Source organism: Bufo bufo, chromosome 3 (genome assembly GCF_905171765.1).
Source record: "Bufo bufo chromosome 3, aBufBuf1.1, whole genome shotgun sequence".
In the NCBI taxonomy this organism is placed as follows: Eukaryota; Metazoa; Chordata; class Amphibia; order Anura; family Bufonidae; genus Bufo; species Bufo bufo.
This window is the reverse complement of record NC_053391.1, coordinates 550667136-550688291: the sequence shown is the minus strand read 5'-3', so window position 1 is coordinate 550688291 and position 21156 is coordinate 550667136. Positions and strand designations below refer to the sequence as shown.

Here is a 21156-nt window from a genome sequence, read left to right as displayed (position 1 = left end):
TGATCTGACGTCACCAAAGGTCCTTTAGCCCATAGTTCATCTTTTTAAAGAACTAAAGACCGGGAGAACTACGCGAACAAGAGGACAAGGTGAGTTAATTTTTTTTATTTTTTAACCCTCAATTGATCACCTACTAAGCATTCTGTATTCAGAATGCTATTATTTTCCCTTATAACCATGTTATAAGGGAAAATAATATAGTGTATAGACAGTCACCTAGCAACCGTGCGTGAAAATCGCACCGCATCCGCACTTGCTTGCGGATGCTTGCGATTTTCACGCAACCCCATTCACTTCTATGGGGCCTGCGTTGCGTGAAAAACGCAGAATATAGAGCATGCTGCGATTTTCACGCAACGCATAAGTGATGCGTGAAAATCATCGCTCATCTGAACAGCCCCATAGAAATGAATGGGTCCAGATTCAGTGCGGGTGCAATGCGTTCACCTCCCGCATTGCACCCGCGCGGAAATCTCGCCCGTGTGAACGCAGCCTTAGGGTGCATTCCCACAACCGTAAGTGTTTTGCGGACCGCAAAACACAGATACCGGCCGTGTGCTTTCCGCACTCTGCGGACCGCACATGGCCGGCGCTATATAGAGAATTCCTATTCTTGTCCGCAACCGTGGACAAGAATAGGACATGCTCCATATTTTTTGCGGGGCAACGGAACGACGGATGCGGACAGCACATGGTGTGGAACGGATGCGGATCCATTTATACGGCCATGTGAATGCACCCTTAGGCCCCTTTCACACGGGCAAGTATTCCGCTTGGATGCGATGCGTGAGTTGAACGCATTGCACCCGCACTGAATACCGACCCATTCATTTCTATGGGGCTGTTCACATGAGCGGTGATTTTAAGTGTTGCGTGAAAATCGCAGCATGCTCTATGCTCTATATTTTTCACGCAACGCAGGCCCCATAGAAGTGAATGGGGTTGCGTGAAAATCGCAAGCATCCGCAAGCAATTGCGGATGCGGTGCAATTTTCACGTACGGTTGCTAGGAGATGATCGGGATGGAGACCCGATCATTATTATTTCCCCTTATAACATTGTTATAAGGGAAAATAATAGCATTCTGAATACAGAATGCATAGTAAAACAGCGCTGGAGGGGTTAAAATAAAAAAAAATAATAATTTAACTCGCCTTAGTCCACTTGAGCGCGTAGCCCGGCATCTCCTTCTGTCTCCTTTGTTGAATAGGACCTGTGGTGAGCATTAAGTACAGTTACAGGACCTTTGATGACGTCACTCCGGTCATCACATGGTACGTCACATGATCTTTTACCATGGTGATGGATCATGTGATAACCGGAGTGACGTCATCAAAGGTCCTTTATCCAGGTCCTAAAGAAAGAATACAGAAGGAGATGCCGGCTGCGCTATCAAGTGGACTAAGGTGAGTTAACATTTTTTTTTTTTTTAACCCCTCCAGCGCTATTTTACTTTGCATTCTGTATTCAGAATGCTATTATTTTCCCCTATAACCATGTTATAAGGGAAAATAATACAATCTACAGAACACCAATCCTAAGCCCGAACTTCTGTGAAGAAGTTCGGGTTTGGGTACCAAACATGCGTGATTTTTCTCACGCGAGTGCAAAACGCATTACAGTGTTTTGCACTCGCGCGGAAAAATCGCGGGTGTTCCCGCAACGCACCCGCACATTTTCCCGCAACGCCCGTCTGAAAGAGGCCTTATTGTGAGCCAAAACCAGGTGCGGCTCTAAACTCAGAACAGGTGCAGATCTTCCCCTTATACCTGATGTCTGTGTAGTCCTGACTTCTGATTTTGGCTCGAAATCACTGACATGAGAATAAAGGGTCCTATACTAATAATAATAATAATCGCTAACGAGCGTTCATAGGAAAGCTCGTCAGTGATTATCTGGCAGTGTAAAGGTGCCGCCAATTACCATCGGGTAATTGGATAGTTTGTGCAGACACACAAATCATTATTTGCTGGCAGCAGATTGTGCGTAAGCAGTCTGTGCTGCCGGCGAACAAGGATTCTGTATGGGGACAAGTGATGGCATTGGTGATCATTCCTCTCCATACTGTGGAGGGAATCGCTGCATTTTAAAGAGGACCTTTTATCAGTTTAGCCCTAGTCTAATTATGGTCTTACCTTATAGGACGGCCCCCACTGATGCCATGAGCTCCTCCCTGGCTAAGAGCGGTGCGCTCTGATTGGATGCGCTCGCGGCCAGGGAGAAGAGAACCACCCCCAGCAAAACTGCGAGTCTCCCCCTAGTATAACTGAGTCGGCTCGATATAATATAAGGCGCCAAAATCAACGCGGCCAACAGCGGACGAACGTGTGGGTGTGGTCTTTGGGAAAAAAAAGTGCAAGGGCATCAGCAATTTGCAAAACGGACAAGAATAGGACAGGTTATATATATATATATTTTTTTTGCGGACCACAGAACGGAGCAACGGATGCGGACAGCACACAAAGTGCTGTCCACATCATTTGCGGCCCCATTGAAGTGAATTGGTCCGCATCCAAGCCGCAAAAACTGCGGCTCAGATGCGGAACAAAACAACGGTCGAGTGCATGAGGCCTATCCCTGCTAAAAATCACTGATCAAACACTAAGCGGCCTTATAAGGGCTCATGCACATGACCGTGTGCTGGCTGGGCACTGACCGTGGGGCCGCTGCATGTGGATCGCGCACCCATTCAGTTGAATCGGGTCCGCGATCTGCATCCGGCGGTTCGCACCGCAAAAAAGTAGCGCGTGCACTACTTTTTTGCGGTGCGGAGGCACAGACAGAAAACCCGATCCGTGCCTCCGTTTCGCACTGCACCGCACCATCTCCCAGATTGAGGACCCATTCAAGTGAATGGGTCTGCATCCGTGATGTGGGGTGCACACGGACGGTGCCCGTGTATTGTGGACCCGCTGGATGCATGAGCCCTAAGTCAGATGGGCAACTGTGATGTCAGTGTGAATAGAGCTTTACTCATTTCTAAGGGTGATAATGTGCTGCAGCGTATAAAGGACTGGATATCCTGTTCCAGCCATGCTCCGATGTCCAGGGCTGTCCGCCCATGCACTGGACACGGTTATATAAGGAAGGTGAAGCTGCTGCTCGGTTTACAATTCAGGCAGTTTCACCCTCCTGCTCAGCTTTAGGGCTCTTTTTTTGTCTGCATCCGATCCGCATTTTTTGTGGCTAGGATGTGGACTCCTTCATTTCAGTGGGGCCGCAAAAGATCCACGTGTCCGCTCTGTGGCTCCGCAGCAAATGTAGAACATGTCCTTGGATAGGACATTTTTACAGAAGTTAAAAAATAAATGGTGGCATGCACTTGGCTAGGATTCGTGGGTTGCAGATCAGCGATTTGCCGACCGCAAAACACTTACGGCCGTGTGCATGAGCCCTTAGGCTACTTTCACACTTGCCTTGTTAATTCCGGTTTTGAGTTCCGGCAGAGGACCTCTATACCAGGATTAAACGGATCTGGATGCATCCGTTCCGTTAGGATGCGGTTGTGTGAAATCAAAACGTAACAAACTGGATCCGTCACTAAATACACTGAATGGGTGAAGGATCCTGTTTTTTTTTTTTTTTAGGATTCAAAAAACTGGATTCATCACCTTTGACTTAGGGTTCATACACACGACCGTGCTGTTTTTTGCGGATCCACAAATTGCGGATCCGCAAAAAACGAATGCCGCCCATGTCCCCTCCACAATTTGTGGAACAGAACAGGAGGCCCATTATAGAAATGCCTATTCTTGTTTGCAAAACGGACAAGAATAGGACATGCCTCATAAATTTTTTGCGGGGCAACGGATGCGGACCCTTTGAAATGAATGGTTCCGTATACGGAATAAAAATACGGCCCGTAGATGGAACACAAAAAACGTTCGTGTGCATGAGCCCTTACATTGTTTTCGGTGCTGGATCCGTTTTTTTCAGTTTTTATGAGCGGACAGAAAACCACAGCTTGCAGCGATTTTGGGTCCGGTCACAAAACGTAATGCTGCCAGAACGGAAGACATCCTGATGCATCCTGAACGGACTTCTTTACATTCAGATAGCCTGAGGACAAAACGGAAACGTTTTTCTGGTACTGAGATCCTCTGAAACAGACCTTAGGGTATTGAGATCCTAAAGTGTGAAACAGACCTTAGGGTATTGAGATCCTAAAGTGTGAAACAGACCTTAGGGTATTGACATCCTAAAGTGTGAAACAGACCTTAGGGTATTGAGATTCTAAAGTGTGAAACAGACCTTAGGGTATTGAGATTCTAAAGTGTGAAACAGACCTTAGGGTATTGAGATTCTAAAGTGTGAAACAGACCTTAGGGTATGTTCAAACTGAGTATTTTCTAATGGTTTTTTTCCTGATGTGTTTTTTTTAATTCGGATTTGACGTGGATTTTTTTCTTCCTCCCTATTTCATTGGGAATTGAGGAGGCAGATTTCATGTCAGCAATGGACAGGTCACTTTTTTTCTGTGGAGCAGGTTTTGAAACTACAAGCAGCAAAAATGCGCAATATGATTTAACATGCAGATTCCTTTTTAAATACAAGAATCAATAGTTCTGTGACTTCTTTTTTTTTTCACGAACTATGATTCCTTGGGTGACCCCTGTATATAGAGGTGTGTACTGTGTGCCCCTGCCAGTGCTCTAAAGATCTGTGAACACAATGCAGGTTGTCTTATAACGCAGCTTGTATTCTGTCTATGGAGCAGCAGGTACAGGCTATCCTAAGGCCCCTTTCACACGGGCGAGAATTCCGCGCGGGTGCAATGCGAGAGGCGAACGCATTGAACCCGCACTGAATCCGGACCCATTTTCACTCATCACTTGTGCTTTGCGTGAAAATCGCAGCATGTTCTATATTCTTCGTTTTTCACGCAACCAGGCCCCATAGAAATGAATGGGCATGCGTGAAAATCGCAAGCAACTGCGGACGCAATGTGATTTTCACGCATGGTTGCTAGGAGATGATGTTAGTAAATTGTTTCAAGTCAATTTACTGTATTTTCCATTATAACATGGTTATAAGGGAAAATAATAGCATCCTGAATACAGAACAGGGCCCCAGATGGCAACCAAAATGGTCGCCAACGCGACTTAGAATTGCCAAATGGCGACTAGACCTTCCGCTGCCCTTTCATCAAACATTACGCGTCACACATCGAATCTCCATCGCCAGCCTGGCCAGAATAGCAACAAACCTGATCCTCCAATCAGGTGTCCGGTCACATGCAGGTGAAAGACTTTGGATTCTGCTCACTGATTGGCTAATCTGGCACTCCTGCATTGTGATAGGCTGTCGCCGATGGGTGGGTGGGGCTTGGGATGGCGGGCGTTTGGATGGACAGCACAAATAGGCTGCAGTATCCGGTCACTATCAGGGCGCCTGTGTGAAGGTGAGGGAGTCACAGTTCCTGGGCTCTCAGTGCCTTCAGTGGGCGGGTTTGGACGGAGCACAGTGCTTGATCCCATGCTGAATGGCAGCCAGTGGCAGGTGCAGGTAGTGTTCTCCTGGGCAGTGCCCTGTGCAGGGGGTGGGCAGCAGGCCTGTAGTGGCAGCACATGTCTGACCAGTCACCATGGCAGGGGTCATTGAAGGGTATATGAAGGCAATTACCTGGCACTTTCATGGCATGCTGGGGGAAGGGTCTTTAATTCTATTATATCTGTGTGAGCAGGCTCTGAGGCTGCTGCAGTGGCCAGTCCTCTGCCTCAGTGTGACTTGTGGAGGAAGAGTCCTGGACAAGCAGGCGGGGAGGAAAGCTCAGGGAGTGAGTCACATTGCCCTGGCCTTGTGTGGAGAGCCTCCACTCCGAAGTATGTCACGCCCAGCTCCATGTCTGTACAGATGTGCTGTTACTAACTATACCTTTATTATAGAGAAAGAGGTATATATCGAGTGGAGGGGTGGACCGAAGGCGCAAAAACGCAACCAGAGTTTTTTTTACAAACCAATAGGTTTTTTATTGTTTTTTATTATTATAGAGAAGCCATGGGGTTAATGTGCCTAGTAGAGGGGCTCCTGCCAGACCGCCTGACACTGACATCCCCCCCCCCCCTTCACTTGTGCTGTTCCTTTCACCATAGTTATGCCCCAGGTCATTGAAGGACTGGTGAAGATATCTTCATGTATAGACTGCTAGGTGTCTGGGAACCCCTGTAATAATGAAAAAGTGGCCCCATACCCTATGGCAAGGAAGGCCAGCCTGCGGCTCTCCAGCTGTTGTAAAACTACAATTCCCACCATGCCCTGCTGTAGGCTGATAGCTGTAGACTGTCCAGGCATGCTGGGAGTTGTAGTTTTGCAACAGCTGGAGGGCCCCATGTTGGCCATCCCTGCCCTATGGAGCTCCCTGAAATAAATGCAGCAGCAGGTAGTGTATGCACCTGCCACCCCATTCATTCTCTATTGGATTGCTGGGGATAGCTGAGGACAGTGCTTGGCTATTTCTGGCGGTCGCATAGAGAATAAATGTAGCGCCAAGGCGCACGCTCCACCAGTCTCTCCATTCATTTCCGGGTATGGGGCAGTCCCAGTGGTCAGAAATATAAAACTACCCTGTGGATTATCAGATTACCAGAATACCCTTTTAAAGGGGTTGGCCCATCTCTGACTTTGGTGGCATAGGAAAGGTACGGCCCCCAAAGTGAACGAGGGCGCACCATGTATTGACTTTTATGAGAGTGCCGAAACTTCTATAGAGGTGAATGGAGAGTTGATCATGCTTGCGTAGTTCACTGTCCATTCACTTCTATGGGAGTTCTGGAAATAGGCGAGAGCGCCTGCCGCACATGCGTGGTGCTCTCTTCTTAATTTTGGGGGCCCTGTTCTAGAGATAGATGGGAAACTGCGTGGGCTGTAGCTTAGAAAACCCCTTGCCCCTTAGCATCCCAGCTATATTATATGTATTTTAAATTTGGCGACTAAAAATTTAATTTGGCTCCTAAATTTTTCAGGTTAGGAGCCAATGGCTCCTTGAGATTTTTTTTAGTCTGGAGCCCTGCAGAATGCTTACTAAAATGTGGCTTTAGGGGTTAAAAAATAAAAAACATAACTCTCCTCATCCACTTATTCGCGCAGGCGGTATCTTTGTCTTTCTTCTTCTTTGAGCACCTGCAAAAGGACCTTTGACGTAGTCGCGCTCACCATGTGGTGACGTCAGCGCGGGTCCTGCTGAATGAACATAGAAGATCCTTCTATCTTCATTCAGCAGGACCTGCGCTGACGTCAACACGCTCACCATGTGGTGAGCGCGATTACGTCATCAAAGGTCCTTTGGCAGGTCCTGAAAGAATAAGATGCCGGCTGCGCGAACAAGTGGATGAGGTGAGTTAATTTTATTTAATTTTTTTAACCCTTCATGCCACACTTAGTAAGCATTCTGTATTAAAAACCGTGTTATAAGGAAAAATAATAAAATCTACAGAACACCTAACCCAAACCCGAACTTCAGTAAAGAAGTCCGGGTTCGGGTCTGGGTACCACAATCAGTTTTTTCTCCCGCGCGTGCGAAACTGAGCAACGCGATCTGAGTCAAAACTGACTGAAATTTCGTACGCGCTCACACCATTTTCCATGAACGCAGATGCAACACATCCGGATTTAATTCGGACACGCTCGTCTGCAAGGGGCCTAAAACAGCCTGCCTGTGTGGGAGGTTCACAGAAAGTTCCTGGGGGAACCTTATTCTCTGGCTTCCGACAAGAGAACAGTGCTCGTACAAACTGTATATTGAGCTCCACCCCCCATCCTCTATATTGCTCTTTGATGGCTAGAACAGATCAGCATACTTCATTTTCCATACAAAAAAAAAGAAGGGTATGATAAAGTTAAAGAGATTCTCTGGGACTGAATGATTGCTGACCTATACGTTATCCGTATCAAATTGGTAGAGGTCTGACTCCAGCAACCCCGATGATCAGCTGTTTTGCCGTAGCGTTGAATACTGGCACTAGAACTACGAAGCCTCGTCTACTATGTAGTGGCTGGGACTGGCTACTGCAGTATTCAAGACCAGCTCTAAGAATAGGTTGTCCATAGTTCAGTCCTGGTAAGCTCTTTAACCCTTTAACAGTTTTGCCCAAGCTCTGCTTGGGCTTTGGGAAGAGGACCCAACAGTTCAGCCAGGGAAAAGCTCGGGCAGCAGGCTGAGGGGGAGTGGGGCGCTGCTTTAAGGGGTATTCTTGTTATAACAAGTTATCCCCTATCCACATCCACTGGGACCCCCACCGATCAGGAGAACTGTGGAGCCCTCCTGAAATGGACAGAGCAGATGGTTGGAAAAAGAAAGTGCAACTCCGCTGCATTCATTTCTATGGGAACAGTGAAGATAGCAGAGTACAGCGCTCTGCTGTCTCCAGTCCTCTCATAGAAATGAATGCACATTTTTGACACCCACTCTGTTTATTTTAGTGCGGGTGGGGGGGGGGGGGGGGGTCCGTTGGGTTCGGGGCTTCATTCTCATAATTCCCGGCAGTAGGACCTCCACCTATCTGATAGTTGTTCCCTATCCTGTGGATAGGGAATAACTTGTTATAACTAGAGTACCAGTTTAAGCCTTCATATCTTGGGCTCTGTAAAACACATATGGGAAATCTAATCTTTAAAACAAGACCATAATTTCTGCATATATCTGCTGCGATGTCAGTGGCGACCAGGTGTAACTGCAGCTCCTCCATCCCCACTCACTTCAATGGGAAGGAGCAGGCGGAGTGTAACTCCTTCACATTGAAGATGATGGGGACGAAGGAGCTGTAATCACACCTGCTTGCTGTTGCGATGTCGACAGCAAGCAGGGAAACGGTGAAGAGAAGACAGCTCTCATACGAGCACTGCGTTCTCTTCAACCAGCTGATCAGCGGGTGTGCTGTGAGTCGTATCCCGGCTGATCTGATATTGATGGCCTCTCCTGAGGAGCTAAAATTAGGGGTTAAAAATGCACTTCAGTTTCCTATGTTGTGCACCAACTATATTTATATCAGACATAAATTAAAAATCTATAATAAAATAAATGATATTTTCAGGAGGGCTTTTCCGATGTTAATGTGACTGACAGGTTAAAGGAGTTGGGGATGCCAACACAGCAACCTGCAATCCTCCATGTCCGTAGGATGCATGATGGCATGTGCTGATACAGGGATGCTGCTGCCTCTATCTGTGTATGCTCCAGGCTCCTCTAGTTACTGTTAAGCGCCTGCGCCGTAGTGGAGGAATCAGTCATGCGAGTGCTGCCATCTTGGCAGATTTCAGCTCAGAAGCTTGAGAAGCTGTGGAGCAATGTTTCCTCTGGACTGTGATCCAGGGTTGAACTCAAGATCCGTTCAAGATGAGTGATGCAGTGTCCACTCTAAAGAGGACCTGTCACCTCTCGTCACCGCTCCTGATGTCTCTTGTAGTATCTACTTGCATCCCCCATGTCATAACAATTCTGGAGCATCTATTGTCATCACTGTGTGTTGTGCCATTCCTTTATTATTCCTGCTAGAAGTTATGAATGAATTACTGACATCTTGCATTGAAGGTTCAGATAAATGGTACCAGTTGGGGTTGTGTCCTTGTGCAGTCTAATACTATGCTGCCAGTCAGACTGTGCAGGGACACTCTCCCAACTGGAAACGCCAAGCTAGACCTTCAATGCAAATTGAATTATTACATGGGGAATACGAGTAGTTACTAAAACAGTTGTCAGCAGATGTTACCGGAACCTTAAGTGTGTTATGTCATAAAAGCTCTGATTTGCCATAGTGACATGTCAGAAGCTTTGATCGTTGGTGATCCGGCTGAGGGCTGTGCCCCTTCAGCTGCGATGGACTTTGCTTGCCTGTCCTCGGGGCAGTGGATTAGCATTGTATGGACTCAGGCCCCTTTTACATGGGTTTTCCGTACGGGTGCAATGCGTGGGGTGAACGCATTGCACCCGCACTGAATCCGGACCCATTCACTTCAATAGGGCTGTGCACATGAGCGGTGATTTTTACGCATCACTTGTGCGTTGGGTGAAAATCGCAGAAAGCTCTATATTGTGCGTTTTTCACGCATCGCAGGCCCCATAGAAGTGAATAGGTCTGCGTGAAAATCGCAAGCATCTGCAAGCAAGTGCGGAGGCGGTGCGATTTTCACGCATGGTTGCTAGGTGTCGATCGGGATGGGGACCCAATCTTTATTATTTTCCATTATTACATGGTTATAAGAGAAATGTTAAGTAAATTAGGGATGGAAAGGTTAAAAAAAAAAAATTAAACTCGCCTCATCCACTTATTCGTGCAGCCCCGCTTGTCGTCTTTCTTCTTCTTTGAGGACCTGGGAGGAAAAGGACCTTTGGTGAAGTCACTGCGCTCATCACATGGTCCATCACCATGGTGATGGACCATGTGATGAGCGCAGTGACTTCACCAAAGGTCCTTTTCCTCCCAGGTCCTCAAAGAAGAAGAAAGACGACGAGCGGGGCTGCGTGAACAAGTGGATGATGTGAGATTATTATTATTATTATTATTTTATTTTTATTTTTTAACCCCTCCAGCCCTAATTTACTTAGCATTCTGTATTAAGAATGCTATTATTTTCCCTTATAACCACGTTATAAGGGAAAATAATAAAATCTACACAACACCAATCCCAAACCCGAACTTCTGTGAAGAAGTCCGGGTTCAGGTCTGGGCCACCAAACATGTCGATTTTTCTCACGCGCGTGCAAAACGCATTAAAATGGTTTGCACTAGCGTGGAAATATTGCGCGTTTTCCCGCAACGCACCCGCATCTTTTCCCGCAACGCACCCGCAACCCCTGTGTGAACCCAGCCTTAATATGAGCCTGGATGCTCTGATCTCTGCTCTCCGAGGAAAACGGAGCTGTGTGCTTCAGCCCCTTCATTTAAGTGTTCAATGGGGGGGTCTCAGCAAGTGGACCCCCCGCCCCCCACCCAATCAAAGCTTCTGACATGTCACTGTGATGCACAGTATTAAAGAAAAAAATCTTTACCTTTTAATAGGAAAGAAAAAAAACAAGATGTCAAAAATCCGACGGAAGGTCACAGTAGAGAATACCAAGACCATATCGGATAGCACATCACGTAGACCAAGTGTTTTTGAAAGACTTGGACCTAGCACAGGAAATAGTGCAGAGGTAAGAGCAGACACGTTTTTTTTTTCATACCCCAAATATTACAAAAAGTTTAATGGCCAAAGAACAAGGCTGGGTTAGAGTGCGTTCACACTGCGTATACTGTGGGAGTGCTTAAATGCAGTGGTATACATCTCCCGTAGGCTCCCATGTCAAATTGTACTGTGTGGTATACGTTTAAAACTTTTGCTTGCAAACTCTACTACTGTATTCTATACTAAAAAAAAGGTCTACCGAGGCCATGGATGTGTTTGACATATACTAGGAGCTCTCCTGGCACATATGCCAAACGTTCGGCAGTGTGAACGCACCCTAAGCGTGAAGCTTCACCTTGTGCCACCTTAGACCTTCCAGGGAATTGAGACCTTTTCTTGAGTATGTATTTCCCTTAGTTTATAGATTAGGCCAGTGATAGAGAAGTAGGATTCCCAGTTATGAATGGTCAACCTCCCTGCTTTTCTCCGCCTCCCATTCCGCCTTTGGTATAAAATGTACACTATTCTGCCGCCATGTAAATGAAGCCTATAGCAGGTAATACTAGCCTCTGCGCTGACAGCTCTCAGGGAGCGGTTGTAATGGCGAGATACACTTTTTAAAAGGGGCTGTCGTCTGCATGCTCTATGAAGACATTTGGGCCTCCACTGCCTTTCTATTAGTCCGCTTGGAGAGCCACTGAAGACGTGGTAGCCTCTGCTCAGCTATGTATTACGTGGTTGCCCATTCTTTGGGATGGACGCCATGTCCTTGCTTTTTCCCCTGCAGCGACTAGATAATTAGTTCACATAGACCGACATGAGAGCGCCTTTTGATGGCTAAATCTGCAGTGCTAAAACGAACGCTTCAGCCTCGTGCACATGACCGTACTTTGGATCCGATTTGGATTTTTTTGCAGATCGCACACGGACCTATTCATTTCTATGGGTCAGGAAAAAAAAAAAAAAATTTACGTATAGCACACGGATGTCATCCATGTTCTGTCTGTATTCATACAGAACATGTCCATATTTAGTGAATCCGCGGATTGCGGACCGCAAAAGATACGGTCGTGTGCATGTAGCTGCATTCACATAGCCACGTGAAAGGTCTGGGTGGATGGAGCCGTGCGCAAGTTCTGCCTCGTTTAATAACAAATACTATATGAAAGATGTGTTTTACTGTCTAGTGCTCCGAATTATGGCTTCGCAGTAATTGCTTTACTACCGATGAATAATGTCAGCTTCACTGCACAGAAACCTAAAATAATTGAGTGATTTTTCTTATTCCAGACTCAGTGTCGTAACTGGATGAAAACTGGTAACTGTGTGTATGGTAATACTTGTAGATATATTCATGGCCCATCTCCAAGGGGGAAAGGTTATAGCAGTACTTATAGACGGTAAGTAGCCGCTCATACAGTACTGTCGCCTTATTTTTGTAGTTTTGGTTAAGGTTGTCGCTTGCACTGTTCTGTTGCGTTTAAAGGAGTATTCCGGGTACATTACGGTATCCCCTATTGACAAGATAGGGAGATAACTATCAGATCGGTGGGGACCCTAGCGCTGGGGACCCGTACCTTCTTCAGCCCCCTGAAAGGAATGGCGTGGCCGTTCAGGCATGTGAGTGGCCCCCTCTCTATTCACTTTTATGGGTGTCCTGGAGATAGCCTAGTACAGCACTGGGTAATCTCCAAAATTACCATAGAAATGAATAGAGCGGCCATGCACTAGCATGAATGACCGCTCCGTTCATTTCGGAGGGGGTGTGGGGCCCCCGTTCTCGTGATTGATGGGGGTTCCAGCAATAGGACCCCCAACGATCTATTTATCCCCTATCTCAGCTGTTGTGAAACTGCAATTCCCAGCATGCTCCATTTATTTCTATTAGAGTTCTGAGCAGAGCAAGTAGGCATTCTGCGAGTTGTAGTTTCACAACAGCTGGAGTGCCGCAGGTTGCCCACCCCTGTGTACCCAAGTTTGATTTTTGCTGGTGGGTGATCTCGGCTGATCTCTGTGATGATGAGGCGAGCGGTATGTTACTGGGGGGGGGCAGGGAAACCTTTTAATCAAGACCAGATATTTGACATATTTTCTATTCCCTTCCATCAGGGCTGCTCAACCTGTGGCCTGGGGGCCGCATGCAGCCCTCAATACCATTCTGTGTGGCACCCAACCATCTGGTAACTGACATGTATGTCTATGTCTTGCGGCTGCTCACATGTATTCTCCCATTAGATGGGAGTCCTGGAATTGTAACTAGTCATTTATGATATTGGAATTGGTTCATTGTGACAATGTGGTCCCATGCTTGAAAAGGTTGTGCACCCCTGCCTCTATCTTAAGGGATTTAGGGTGGAGGAAACAGATTATAAGGCACCATGGTAGTTTATTATATATATATTTGTTTTACCTTTGTATTAAGGCAAATGTGATTTTTCCATTGAAAATATATTTTTATTATTAATGGAGATTTAATAAAATCTTTCTGATCTCAGGTCACCAGAACGACCCACTATAGACTTGCGTGATAGAATGAAAAATAAGCGCCAGGAGGTAGATTCAGAGCCACCGAAACGTACAGCTGAAGAACAAACTTCTCCTTCCAGGGTATGAAAAGACTCTAAATTATTATTTTTATTTATTTTTTGCTCCTTTATTTTGGATAGTGATATGTGCATTCGAGATATGGAACAGAAATTTCTAGAGTCAAAAATGCAGTTTAATGCACAATCCCTTGGGGTTGGTGCTAGGTACCTGGTTGCTTAAAGGTATTTTCCAAGACTAAAATACTAATGGCCTATCCTCTGGATAAGTCATCAGTATCTGATCGGTGGGGGTCCGACACCCCGGGACCCCTACCAATCACCTGTTTGAGAAGGCACTGGTGCTTACAGTAGCGCTGCTGCCTTCTCTCAGCTTTCCCTAGGCTAATGACTACAAGTTCATGGATCACGTGGCCTAGGAGCAGCTCATTCCCGTAGAAGTGAATTGGGCTGAGCTGCAAGCACAGCCTCCCTAGCATCGCGAGTGACGCTAGGGAGGCTTGTCCTTGTGCTGTCTACCATATTCCCCCCCCCCCTGCTCCACCAACACCGGATGTTGCTGCAGTGAAGGTGTGGGGACCAGGAGCAGCGCAGGGAGCCAGTTAAGTATATTTATTGTGAGGAGCCCGGGCATTTGGGGAGCTTTTTATAGTCTTGGATAAACCCTTTAACCACTTCAGCCCCCAGTGCTTAAACACCCTGAAAGACCAGGCCACTTTTTACACTTCTGACCTACACTACTTTCACCGTTTATTGCTCGGTCATGCAACTTACCACCCAAATGAATTTTACCTCCTTTTCTTCTCACTAATAGAGCTTTCATTTGGTGGTATTTCATTGCTGCTGACATTTTTACTTTTTTTGTTATTAATCGAAATTTAACGATTTTTTTGCAAAAAAATGACATTTTTCACTTTCAGTTGTAAAATTTTGCAAAAAAAACGACATCCATATAGAAATTTTGCTCTAAATTTATAGTTCTACATGTTTTTGATTAAAAAAAAATGTTTGGGTAAAAAAAAAATGGTTTGGGTAAAAGTTATAGCGTTTACAAACTATGGTACAAAAATGTGAATTTCCGCTTTTTGAAGCAGCTCTGACTTTCTGAGCACCTGTCATGTTTCCTGAGGTTCTACAATGCCCAGCCAGTACAAACACCCCACAAATGACCCCATTTCTGAAAGTACACACCCTAAGGTATTCGCTGATGGGCATAGTGAGTTCATAGAACTTTTTATTTTTTGTCACAAGTTAGCGGAAAATTATGATTTTTTTTTTTTATTTTTTTTTTCTTACAAAGTCTCATTTCTCGCCCAATTTCCTTGGGGGACACAGAAGACCTTGGGTATAGCTCATCTCCCTAGGAGGCGTGACACTAAGTGAAGACTGTTAAGCCCCTCCTCCACAGCTATACCCCCAGCCTGGAGAGAGAGACTGCCAGTTTTTGCTTAGTGTCCAAGGAGGCAAGACACTCCCTGCTCTGCAGGGCTGCTTTCTCCTTGTTTCAATTTTAGATTTTTACTTTTTTATTTTCTTTTTGTTCCAGATCATCAGGGATAACAGAGACGCACTAGACCTCTCTGTTCTCCCGGGGTTGAGCTGCGCCAGTGCCGGTCACCCGCACTGCTGCCTCCCCCACAGAAGGCAAGGTGGACCAGGGCAGCCCAGCTCCCCTGCATCCCGCCAGCGCAAGGGTCGCCCGCACGCCAAGTCCCTCCCCCGGCGTCCTGCCACTACGGTGCCAGTAGCTGAAGGGGCGACCCTGCTGGAACGGACCGAGGGTGAAGACGGCTATGGTGAGAGATTGGCTTCTCCAGCCCTACGTCCCCCCCCTCCCCCCTCGGTCTCCTGCGTGCCTGACCCTTACCTGGGCCTATGGACCCTTCTGTCCCTGCTAGACCTAGGCTGGCCCTGGGCTGCCGCAGGTCGACATCTGCTCCCTCTCTCCTGGCCTCCAGGACATTGGCACCCTTGTTCCTACAAGAGGAATGCCTAGGGAGCTGCGGAGGTCCGCACCTAGCTGCCCCTGACGGAGGGGTCATGCAGGCGTCCCACCCTCACAGACCCGGTCTCAGGGTCCCCCTCCCTCTTACCGGCCACTACTTCAGGGCCAGAGGGCCCGCGCCTTGCTGCCACTGACCCTCCCTGCTCTCACCGGTCCAGGGGAAAGGTGGTTGTAGCTGCCGGCAGGGGTGAAATCATATGGAGCGCTGTTCTAGGCCAAGGGCCCGCTCCAGGGGTAAAATGGCTGCCGGGTGCAGGGTCCTGACTTCCGGACACCTGGGTGGGCACCGCGGCCTGCAAAGGAGCGCTTCAACAGCCCCGGCTGACCGTCGGAACCTTCCGGTCGGCCGGGCGCCGAAGTCTTGTGTTCCACTTCAAGACGATCCCGCTCTATCCGGGTCCCCGGCTCGCGGGGTGGGCACCCGCGGCCGGTATGTGCCGCTCCGTAGGCCCGGCTGGTACTTTAGGTACTTGCGGCCCCGGTCAGCCGGGCGCCGCTAAAAATTTAGGCCCCGGCTCTTCCGGCCCGCGGGGTGGGCACCCGCGGCCGGTATGTGCCGCTCCGTAGGCCCGGACGCTACTTTAAATACTGTGCGGCCCCGGTTCGCCGGGCGCCGCTAAAAATTTAGGCCCCAGCTTCACGGCCTACTAGGCCGCAAAAATTCAGGCCTCTGTTGGAGGGGGCTGGAACTTCTCCAGGCGCGAATTTTTCCCGCCTGGAGGTTCCCCCGCCCACAGAGGATAGGCCTGTATGGGTGGATCTCTGCCCTGTAGGTGGCATCTGCCTCAGTGAGGCTGTGTGTTTAAAAAAAAAAAAAAAAAAAATAATTTATTATATATATGACTTGTGGGCTGCGCAGGACGCTGCAGCCTCATCTCAGAGTGCTGCCTGTATACATGCCCCCCTTCCATAGGCGGCATGGTGTCGCGCTCCCCGGCTGCGGCGCTGCCAGGTTCTTTTTTCCCCTTCTGGGGTTTTTTTTGCCCTCTCCGCGCTACGGCGCTGGTCAAGGTGCATGCTTTTTTCTGTAGGCAACATTCGTCACCCTCTCCAGTTATGGTGCCTGCCATGTGCAGGACCCCCCTCCTGGGCGGGATACTGCACTCTCCCTAACTGCGGGTTGGCCTTGTGCATGATCCCCCTTTCTTTGGCGGCCTACTGCAGTTTCTCCGGATACAATGCTGGCCATGTGCACGACCCCCTTACATAGGTGGAACACGGCACTCTTACTGGATTCGCTGCTGGCCATGTGCGTGCCCCCCTTCCATAGGCGGAACGCTACACTCTCACTGGATTCGTTGCCGATCATGTGCATGACCCCCTTTTTTAGGCGGAATACTGCACTTTCACCGGATACGGTGCTGGCCATGTGCACGACCCCCTTCCTTAGGCGGAACTCTGCACTCTCACTGGATTAGCTGCCGGCCATGTGCGTGCCCCCCTTCCATAGGCGGAACGCTACACTCTCACTGGATTCGTTGCCGATCATGTGCGTGACCCCCCTTTTTTAGGCGGAATACTGCATTTTCACCGGATACGGTGCTGGCCATGTGCACGACCCCCTTCCTTAGGCGGAACGCTGCACTCTCTCTGGATTCGCTGCCTGCCATAGGCATGACTCCCTTCTGTGGACGGCATTCGGCACTCTCACTGGATTCACTGCCAGCCATGTGCATGACCACCTTCCATAGGCGATATGATGTACTCTCATTGGATTCACTACCGGCCTTGGGCATGCCTCCTTCCCGGGTGGCGGCATACATACACTCCCTCGGTCGGTGGTTGTTCTCTCGCCTGTACATTGTTGGCCATGTGCATGACCCCTATACATGCACTCTCTCTGGATCCACCGTCGGCCACATCATGACCCCCCTTCCGTGGGCGGTGTACGCACTCTCACTGGATTCGCTGCCGGCCATGGGCATGCCTCCTTCTGGTGGCATATACACATTCTCACCGACTGCTCGCATTCTCCCTGAATGCGATGCTGGCCTTGTGCATGATTCCCCCCCCCCCTTCCTTTTCTGGGCGGCATACTACGCTCACCAGATACGTTGCTGGCCTTGAGCATGGCCTCTAACATGGGCGGAACGCTTGCGCTCCCCTTGGATACGGTGCTGGCCTTGGCGTGACCACCCCTCATTCCATGGGTGGAATTTTGCACGCTCACAAGATTCAAGGCTGTCCTTGTATGTGCTGTACTGGACTTGCACATGTTCCCCTTCATTGGCGGAGTAGTTACACTCTCACGAAATTTCGGTGTTGGGTGAATTGTCGCACACTCACTTAATGCTAGGATAGCCCTATGCATGTCCCCCTTTTCCCTAGGTGGACCTCCTGCGTTTCCGCTGGATACTGTGTGGCCATGTGCATGGCGCCTTTCTGGGCGAAGTATGGTATGCCCTACTTCTCTGACGTAGGTCCGGCCTTGGGCATCTCCCCCTTTTTGGGGCAGGCCTTTGCATTCTTGCCCACTGCAGTTTGCCAGGTACATTTCCTCCCTTTCGGGGCGGTCAGTTTGCGTTCCATCGCATTCCATATTAGTCTTGTGCATAACTCCTTTCAGTTTGCACTCCCGTAGATACTGTGGCACTCTGTGGCTGGCCCTCTTCGCGGTGTTATATTTTTGCAGTGAGCGGACGTTCTTGTGCGTTGTTTGGGCCGTGTATGCCTTCTCGTCCTGTAGGTGGGTTGGCCTTCTCACTGCTTACGGGGCTACTCGTACGTAGCCTCCTTCCTCCTGCGACATTCTTTTTCTCTTGGGATACGATGATTGCCGCAAGCCTTGCACTATTCTCTAAGGAGATCATTCTGGTGCAGTGTGGTATGATTCTTTCCGGATTGGCGCCCTCGGTGCTTCAGTCTGATCTGCTACCAGGTTCGGGCGCTCTTCTTGGGGAGGTCACCCAACTTCTCTTGGGTGCTCGCTTATACAGGTCCGGGGGACCTCCACCTTGGGTTCTTCAGGGTATTCGCCTTCTGCGTGGCGGTGAACCGGGCGTCTCTGTGTAGCGGTGTTCTGCTTTTGAGCTGTCCTATGGCCTCTCTGTTGCCCACCCCCCCTTTTTTTGTTGGAGGGTGTTATACCGGCCTCTGTCTCGCCTGCCTTTTCTCGCCGGCTCTGTTTGACTCCCACTCGGTACAGATCATTCCGATGTGGCGTCTGTTCCGGCCACGCTTCAGAGGCTGTTCCTTCACTGCCCTTCCCTCTGGGGTGAGCATGTTTGTTCATTTGGATGGTTATGGTGTTCCTTTTCAGTCTCCCTTGTCCACACTGGCTGTACTAGCTGTGTGCCTAGTTACCGGGTCTACCGCTTTCTGTCCTCCCGCTGGGTGCAGATTGCGTTTTTTTCCATTCTAGGCAATGTTTCGGCTTTGGATTCACCTTCTCGGTAACTTGGGAGGACTACCATTTGGTCAGGATTGTCTTTTGATCTCCCACACCGGAACTGTAGTCTGTCTTCCTGTGGTGGCTACATTGGCTTCGGCTTTAGCCTGTCTTGTCCTGGCGGTTGCTGGGCAGACCCTTCGGTTCCTGTCCGTTTGTCCTTCTGCTTCCCCACTCTGGGGGGATACGGGACAACCTTGCTCGGGGGCCGACGGGACCAGTTCTACCGACTGTTCTACCCGTGTTACTGGTCCGCGCCTGATCATTGGGTTTTCACCCGCTTGCCCAGGCGACTCTAGTGGGCTCGCTAGTGTTCGCTTCTAGCCGAGTTTTCGTCCAGGATCTGTGGTAGGACTTAGGGCTTTACCTGGGGTTCTGTGGGAAGCTGGGCGTTCCCCCACTCTGCCTTTCTCCATGGTTCTGTCTTTCTCCAGTCCGGCCTGGACCTGGGGCTGGGACTCTGTTGCTTGAAGTATCAAGTGTCATTCCTGTCCTTCCTCTTTCAGCGTTCCCCGTCCCTCTGGGCCTGTCAGGAACTTCTTCCATGGAGCGGCTCTTGGGTTCCTTTGTACTGCCCTCCGGTACCGTCCTGGGAACTACATACTGGGCTCTTGGCGCTCCAATTTTTCCTTGGAGCCGTTACAGAAGTTCTCTCTACTCCTTCTGTCCTGTACGGTTGGGTTTTCTGTAGCCATCGTGTCTCTGACGGGTGCCTGAGTGGCGGCCCTTCTTGTTCCGAGCCTTCTGTCTTCCCCCAGGACAGGATTGTTCTCCATTCCGTCTCTTCCTTCCTTCTGAAGGTGGTATTTGTCCTTCATTTCATTGAGGCAGTCGTCCTCCCCTTCCCCCCCCCCCCCGGGAACGGACACTTCACCGATTTGGACGTTGTTTGGGCCTTGCAGTTTTTACTTGGAGATCTCCGACTCTTGTCGAGTTCGGTCTCTTATGTTTCCAGGAGGTCCGAGCAAAGGGTTGACGGCCTCCAGGGTGGCTTTCTTCCGCTTTCTCAGAGTGGCTCTTGTTGTGGTTGCCGCACCAAGGGCAGGGTCCTGCTTTTGGTGTCACCATTCATTTGGCCAGGGCCGTCTGTTTTTTCCTGGGCCGGAGGCTTTAGGCTTCGGCCATCCATTTGTGCAAGGCGGTCACTGGTCTTCCTTGCACACCTTACCGAGTTCTACAGGGTGCATACGCGGGCTTCGGCGTATGCTGCCTTGGGCCGCCTGGTCTGCAGGCGGCGGGTTTTTTTGATGCCTTCGGGTGCTTCGCCTTGGTGCTGTGGTCCCTCCCCGTTTGGACTGCTTTTGAACGTCCCAAGGTCTTCTGTGTCCCCCAAGGAAATTGGGCGAGAAAACGAGATTTTTGTATAACTTACCAGTAAAATCTCTTTCTCGCTCTTTCCTTGGGGGACACAGCACCCACCCATTCTTTGTTCTTCTCTGACTGTTTCCGAGTTTGTTTTACCCTTAGGGTAGTTGGCTTGTTGGTTCCAATTTTTTGGACTTTGCCTTTTCTCACTACTTGGACACGCAACTGGCAGTCTCTCTCTCCAGGCTGGGGGTATAGCTGTGGAGGAGGGGCTTAACAGTCTTCACTTAGTGTCACGCCTCCTAGGGAGATGAGCTATACCCAAGGTCTTCTGTGTCCCCCAAGGAAAGAGCGAGAAAGAGATTTTACTGGTAAGTTATACAAAAATCTCGTTATTCCACTAACTTGTGACAAAAAATAAAAAGTTCTATGAACTCACTATGCCCATCAGCGAATACCTTGGGGTCTCTTCTTTCCAAAATGGGGTCACTTGTGGGGTAGTTATACTGCCCTGGCATTCTAGGGGCCCAAATGTGTGGTAAGTAGGTAAATGACCTGTGAAATCCGAAAGGTGCTCTTTGGAATGTGGGCCCCTTTGCCCACCTAGGCTGCAAAAAAGTGTCACACATCTGGTATCTCTGTATTCAGGAGAAGTTGAGGAATGTGTTTTGGGGTGTCTTTTTACATATACCCATGCTGGGTGAGATAAATATCTTGGTCAAATGCCAACTTTGTATAAAAAAATGGGAAAAGTTGTCTTTTGCCAAGATATTTCTCTCACCCAGCATGGGTATATGTAAAATGACACCCCAAAA

General features: G+C 48.9%; 1 protein-coding gene across 3 annotated transcripts in view; it reads left to right on the top strand.

Annotated features, from left to right (window-relative positions):
* The window catches only part of ZC3H13 (zinc finger CCCH-type containing 13), a 95305-nt gene that overhangs the window by 4217 nt on the left and 69932 nt on the right, over positions 1-21156 (top strand). For 2 of the 3 annotated variants that reach the window (XM_040425443.1, XM_040425442.1), the window contains exons 2-3: positions 12391-12500; positions 13596-13707. In XM_040425443.1, coding sequence (XP_040281377.1) covers positions 12409-12500; positions 13596-13707 — 204 coding nt within the window. In that variant the 5' untranslated portion in view covers positions 12391-12408. Of the gene's footprint in view, positions 1-10994; positions 11129-12390; positions 12501-13595; positions 13708-21156 lie in introns of all 3 variants that reach the window. The other variant, XM_040425441.1, reaches the window with a different exon arrangement.